The sequence below is a fragment of the Nelumbo nucifera genome, chromosome 2, assembly GCF_055504915.1.
Source record: "Nelumbo nucifera cultivar China Antique chromosome 2, China Antique-T2T, whole genome shotgun sequence".
NCBI lineage: Eukaryota > Viridiplantae > Streptophyta > Magnoliopsida > Proteales > Nelumbonaceae > Nelumbo > Nelumbo nucifera.
In genome coordinates, this window is record NC_142650.1 from 11,628,178 (window position 1) to 11,634,895 (window position 6,718).

The 6,718-nt window shown below is 39.9% G+C and overlaps 1 protein-coding gene across 2 annotated transcripts; it reads left to right on the top strand.

Annotated features, from left to right (window-relative positions):
• Nucleotides 1–239: 239 nt before the first annotated feature.
• On the top strand, nt 240–6,078 carry LOC104597279 (uncharacterized). 2 transcript variants are annotated; one of them, XM_019197708.2, is made up of 2 exons: nt 240–1,445; nt 3,475–4,020. In XM_019197708.2, the coding sequence occupies exons 1-2, from the start codon at nt 666–668 to the stop codon at nt 3,550–3,552; spliced, it is 858 nt and encodes a 285-aa protein (XP_019053253.1). In that variant the 5' UTR covers nt 240–665; the 3' UTR covers nt 3,553–4,020. The 2 variants fall into 2 exon arrangements, with proteins under 2 accessions (XP_019053253.1, XP_010257042.1); XM_010258740.3 differs by lacking the exon at nt 3,475–4,020 and adding an exon at nt 5,601–6,078 and having other exon boundaries at nt 248–1,445.
• Nucleotides 6,079–6,718: the final 640 nt, after the last annotated feature.

The following is a 6,718-nucleotide window of genomic DNA, read 5'->3' on the forward strand; positions in this document are numbered from 1 at the left end:
GGAACAAGCAGGCCAGGTAGTAACCCAATTACCCAAGGGTTCAGAAAAAAGTGTGTCGGGTTTCAAAGCCCAATTCTGTTGCAAAGCCCATTGTACAGGCCCAAAAACGATTACAAGAAAATGAGTTATCCGTTACCAAAAATCTTATTTAGGTCTGCGTGCACGGTGCATCTCCTAACAAGCTGGACTTTTATTACCGTACAAGAATTTAATTTTTAATTTTTGTTTTTTGTACGTTAAAAATTCAACCTTTTTAGTTGACAAAAGAGGAAAGTCTGGAGTTTGGACTTTGCAAGGATCTCTCGTCTGGCTAGAAAGTGTTTCTGATTTTTCTTTTTCTGCATACGCTCTCGGCTCTCCCGCGTATGATCTTCTTCTCCTTCGTCTTCTACTACTTCTTCTTCTTGGAAATCCTATCTTCTGATAATATCTTTGTCAAGGGTGTAAAAGATCATGAAAGCTACTTCCACCCCTTTGATTCTCTCTGTATAATCTCTCTATCGGATGTGACTCCACCTCTCTCTCTCTCAAAAATAATTGTGTATGGCGACAACCCGAATCAACCAAATCCGGAAGCGATCTCCAAACCCTAATCCTTCCGAGTTCCGACTCTCTTTTATACACCATCCTACTTCAATCTATCATCATCCCTCAAATTCATCTACATGGCCACGGACGCCTCTCCCAAGTTCCATCAGAACCCCGACTTTCGAGCAGTCCCTCAACCCTCCGATTTCCACCCCGAGATCACCGTTGCTTCCCACGATGGCCTTGAATTCTGGCAGTTCATGATCGCCGGCTCTATCGCCGGCTGCGTGGAACACATGGCGATGTTCCCAGTTGATACCCTTAAAACACGCATGCAGGCCCTCGGGTCCTGCCATTCTCATCAGTCCTTTGGCCTCCGGCAAGCCCTTCGATCAGTTTTGCAGCATGAAGGCACAATCGGCCTCTATCGAGGAATTGGTGCGATGGCTCTTGGTGCCGCTCCCGCTCACGCAGTTTATTTTTCTGTCTACGAGTTTTTCAAAGAGTACTTGTCATCTGGGAATCCGAACAATTCGGCTGCCCACGCTGTTTCGGGAGTGTTTGCTACTGTTGCGAGTGATGCCGTGTTCACGCCCATGGATATGGTGAAGCAGAGGTTGCAACTGAGAAGTAGTCCTTACAGAGGAGTGATGGATTGTGTTAGAAGGGTGTTGAGAGAAGAGGGTTTTGAGGCGTTTTATGCCTCGTATCGAACTACTGTGTTGATGAATGCCCCGTATACTGCCGTTCATTTTGCGACGTACGAGGCTGCCAAGAGGGGGTTGATGGAAATATCACCGGAGAGTGCGAGTGATGAGCGGCTGGTAGTCCATGCCACGGCTGGGGCCGCTGCTGGGGCTTTGGCTGCTGCTGTGACAACACCGCTCGATGTTGTCAAGACCCAGTTGCAGTGCCAGGTAAAAACTTATAGGTTCTTTATCATTGTTACTTTGTACTTTTGTTTGGTAGAATATGTTGTACACTTATACTTCATTTTGGTATGTGGTTATGTATTTATCACCAATCAGTTCTATCTTGTTACTTTCTGGGCACTTGAACAAGCAGCGAATTGTCATAATTGCTAGATATGACATTTGGAACTACTGAATTAGAAGGTGAATAGGCTTCTAGGCTTATGGTATGGTTTTCAAACGAGCTTAATCAATTTTCCTGCTTGGGCCGGATTCTATGTGCTTCTAGGATGTGGTGTTACATTTACAATTTATTTATTTTCACAATCAAAATGCTACAGATATCCAACAAATCTTAAGAACCTAGTCAAATCTTGAAAATATTTCAGTACAAAATAAATCTCTTGTATATCAAATCGGGTCCATGTGCGTTGACAACTAAAATTTTTGGGAGTGCTGTGAATGGGCATTTTTTTTTGAGACTTGCCCCAATTTACTAGGCTTGTGCTTACCGATGAATATTTGCAGGCCCATGAAATTGGGTTGGATTTCACATGGATTTGTGAAAACCCAATTGCTGGCTTGAGAAAGGTATGGATTTGGCTTTGCTTTTCTCAATCTTTGGCCTCAGACATGGATTGCTGCTTCTTTGTTTGTTCTTCACCTAAATACTTTCTTGAATTAAGTAGAGATGTTTATCCTATAATAAGTAAGATAAATTCTGATGCTGTTTCTCTATGTTGTTTTGTGATTTGGGTTTTGATGATAATGACCACCCGTTCTGTGAAAGTGGAGAAATTTAAAAAAAAAAAAAGCACACACAGACACATATCTTGGAAAGATAAGTTGAAAAAGGGCCATTACCCAATGTTGGTCCTAGCTATCTAGGGTCTTGAGAGGAATTAACTGCATTTGGATTTTTTCCCACAAAGTGGTTGCTCTTAGGCCCCGTTCGCTCTTCGGTAAGTTACTTACCCGTGTAAATGCAGTTTACCTGGGTAAGTTTTTCCTGGGAAACACTTACCCGGGTAAGTGCATCTACCCATGTTATTTTATTTCTCATGTAAATAAGGCAATGATCATTTTAGTCATAAAAATCCATTATTAAAAAGGGCATTTTTGTCCCATTCAAGTGTTGGCAACTTTCCCCCTAGGTGGGAAAGTTATTTACCCACCTAGGAGATGGGTATCGCTTACCCGGGTAAGTGGTACCCAGGAAAATAAACTTTCCTTGGTCCCCACATAAATCTGAAAAAAGAACATGGGATTCTTGGTCAATGGGAACCAAAATCCCATTGGCCAACTTTCCCCCCTCTCAAAATCCGAAAAAAGAATGCCCCCTTAGGCTTAAAATGCATTCTGGGAGAGGGATTTCAGGATGCCAAGAATCAAACCTTAGTCTAGTTTGTAGCTCAAAGATAACAAAGGGAGAATGTAGGTGGGTGGGTGGGTATGTGTGTAGACAACTTAATTGGAGACTAATGGAAGGAAATGAGAAGAAAAAGGAACCGATCTAGGGTAACTTAGAGGAGGGACATGAAAATTGAGAGAGGATGGATGATTTGACAGCCCCTTAGACAAGCCTTACAGGCTTAATAGTATATACTTTATTTCAATAAATGGTGTATGTGTTGTACTGTAACGGAGGAAACCCACATACATAGCTTTGAACATTGGCATTAATGTGGACTGTGGCATGTTTACGAAATTATAATCTCAAAACATAGTTATTAAAGATGCAGTAAATCCCCACATCCCACCCCATCTAATTTCTTTTGTATGAAGGCACTCAGTAGTGGTCAATGGACTAGCAAGTGAAGGTAGATTATGAAACCAGCTATGCAGTCGGATATGCACATTTTACCATTTTAAGTGAATTGGTAAAAATAATTGATCTCTGTATTGTGTACCATTCAAGTATAGTTGATGCCGAATGTTTGTGGGGCCTTCTTAGTGGATTGTGGACTCTAGCAAGTATAGTATAGCTGCATGAAATATGCAACTTATGACATACTTAATCTACTTTGGATGGCAGATGGCTACCAATCTTTCTTATGAGACAGAACATTTAACGCTCAGTCCTGCACATCTTGCAAAATGGTTTTTTTTATGAAGCTTGGGAACACCATGACCTCAAGTGGGAAGGGGCAATGAGATTTGAACATCCATTGAGAGAAAAGATGTTTGGATAGTAAAACAATATACAAGAAAGTATACATTCTTGATGGTATAAAGTGGTTCTTGATGTTTTTTTCTTTGTTTATGCTTTAAATGATATAAAACATAACTGTGTGACTATTAGAAGTTACTTGTCTATTGGCACAGAGGCAGGTTGCAAATTGAAGCCCTAAAGTTTGTTATTTATATATGCTTAGCAAATGCTATTCCCTGGTATTATCCTAATGACAACTCATATGTTTTTTTCCCCTTTTTGAACACTAACAATCAATCACTATTGATTATATTTATAAATGATGGTATACAGACAGCAAATGTGAGCACTTTTGTCCCTATACCTAGCTACCTAACCCTAATGTCCTTAATGGCAACTCATATGCTATCACTTGTTTATTGAAGATAATTTAGACACTATTTTGTTTACAGGTAAAATATTTTTAAGGTGCAGTCCTAATTCGTGTTTGACCATGCTGGGTCTTAGTAGTTGATGATTATTAAAGCAGTATGGCCTAAGCATCACCAAAGCAACATTGTCTAAGGCGGGCAGTGGCTAAGAGGCAATAACATTGGACTATGAGATTAGGTGACAAGGCAGTCTCTTGAAACCTTGACACCCATGTTTTATAGTTTTAAAAGAAAGAAAAGAAAGACATACAGGTACTTGGAGGGGGAATATAGAAGCTATTGGTTTTAGATTTTGTTGGTAGACAACAAAAACGTATAGGTACAGACTTAAAATGCTATCGAGGAAAAAGAAAGAATGATTAAGCAGTTAGTGAAATGACTCTAGAAGACTAAATTTATGGTTCAGCAATATATAGCAGCAGCCAACAAGAGGGCTTTTTACATTGCTTGGTGACTTGGCGTAATGGTAAAATGTTGAGCTGACAAGCATGAGAACATAGGTTCGAGTCTAAGAGCGGCCACTCTGCAAAAAACGCCTAAGGATAGGTCTGTATCCAGTCTATCCCTCCCAAAAAACCTGCTAGTGGACTTGGATGCTTGAAGCTCTAATAATGTATCAACTTATCAACAATCTTCTATATTTCACATTCTTCTCTGTACTCATAGAGAACATGGTTTTTCCAGTTGGGGAAATGATAAGGATGCAAGTATGCAACTTTTTTATGTATCCCTTAAAAATCAATCTTATACCACTTATATGGAACATTTGTGTGTGGGGCCCACTCAAATGGTAGAATGTTCCAGATATGTGGTATGTGGTGCATGTTCCATTTCTAAGGTGCACGAGAAAACAAATTTATGTCTTTAGCATTGCTGGGCAGCAGAGGTAGCACTTCTGATCTCCTCCAAGTGGTGTTATCCTGAGTTTCAGTTGGCTTGACTTGGATTTAACTTTAGATGTTTTTTCTTTTTTTGTGTTTCTGTTTTTTCCTTTTAGTATTCACAGAATACGTATTCCAGGGGCAACAAGGGCTGGGGACAGAGGGTCCAGGTGAGGTCCACTGACCTTACCATTGAGAGGTGCAGAGTGACCATCCCAGCTAGTGGTAATGGGTCATTGGCACTTCATGAGCTGTTAAGAGTCCTTGCCTCCTTTTCGATTGCCTAACTTGTAATCTCTAGCTATGGTGTTTGTTTGCTTTCTGCACCATGATTCAGTCAGCTTCCCGTTATTTGCCAACTTATGTCTTAAGCAGTATGGCACTACTGGTTCTGTGGTATTGTGATCTCTTCTATGCAATTCTTCCATTGGTTTTTAGTTTTTAGTCACGATATTCTTGCTTGAGAAAAGATTTATTTCTTGCAATCAATGGAGTTAAGATACTTAGCTTATGCACAGAAACCATGGAAAACACCCTTGCATTCAATTGATTTGTCCGATTTTGAAACGAACTGATAACTAGCACAATGTTGGCTTGTAAAAACAAATTTCCTATATCCACTTGTCCGGCTGGATATTTTCTTTCCCTGACTTTTAGTTATCTTATTACAGTTTTTCTTTGTTATTTGGCTACACAGGGTGTCTGTGGATGTGACAGATTTTCTACCACCTCTATAGCAGATGTGATACGAACCATAGTGAGAAAAGATGGATATGCTGGGCTTATAAGGGGATGGAAACCCAGGATGCTGTTTCATGCTCCTGCTGCCGCCATCTGCTGGTCCACCTATGAAGCATCAAAAGCCTTCTTTGAAGAACTCAATGGTGACAGCAGCGGCAGCAGTGCTTTTTAAGAAACTGTAAACAAAGGGGAACCAGCATTTCTCTGTTGTACCTACAGAACTGATACCTCAATGTGATCAATGGCGAAAGGGTACTTTACCGCAGCAGTGGCAGATAAAACCGCACACATCCCTTGGAAATTTCCATTGACGTGCATTAAGGATCAGATTGAAGTTATATTGTATTATATAAATTGCTGTTTCCAGATTTAATAATGTTAATGATAAATTAGTTGAGGTGGTTCATGGTTGGTATCTTGACCAATCTGTGAAATTTTGTTGATTCGTTGTCCACATGTTACAGTTATTTGTTGGTCAAAGCAATTCCCCGTTAGGTGACAGCAGAAAATATTAGATCTTTACCAAGTATTTAGGGATTGAGGTGGGTTAATTTCATTTGATTGCTTATTTACTTATTGGAACCCCCCCCCAAAAAAAAAAAAAAGAAAGAAAGAAAAAGAAAATGCCTACATGACTGCTTCAGTTTAAATCTTTGCCATCCAAAGGTGAGAGTTGAATGGGTTGGTATCATACCCATTAAAAAAAAAATCGCTTGATCGCACTTGTTTTTTTTTTTCTAACTCTTTAAGAGCTCCCCTATCACATGATTTTATAATTCTAAATATGAATTATGATTGAAGGCAATAGCATAATAACATTGGACTCTAATGAGGGGTAATTTTGTCCTACAATGATATTATAATATGTGGCATCACAAAACAGTTGGGTGATACCTCAACATACTACGTAAGTAGATTACTTCAGACATTTTATAATTGCATCAGCGATCTTGGCACCACCCCAATAGATTGAACTACAAATAGCTAAGCGAGACTTCAGGTCAATGTAAGAGATGACCTGCTTCCATCGAACTGCCTTGGCCTTAGCAAGACATCAGGTCGCCTCTCAGTGTA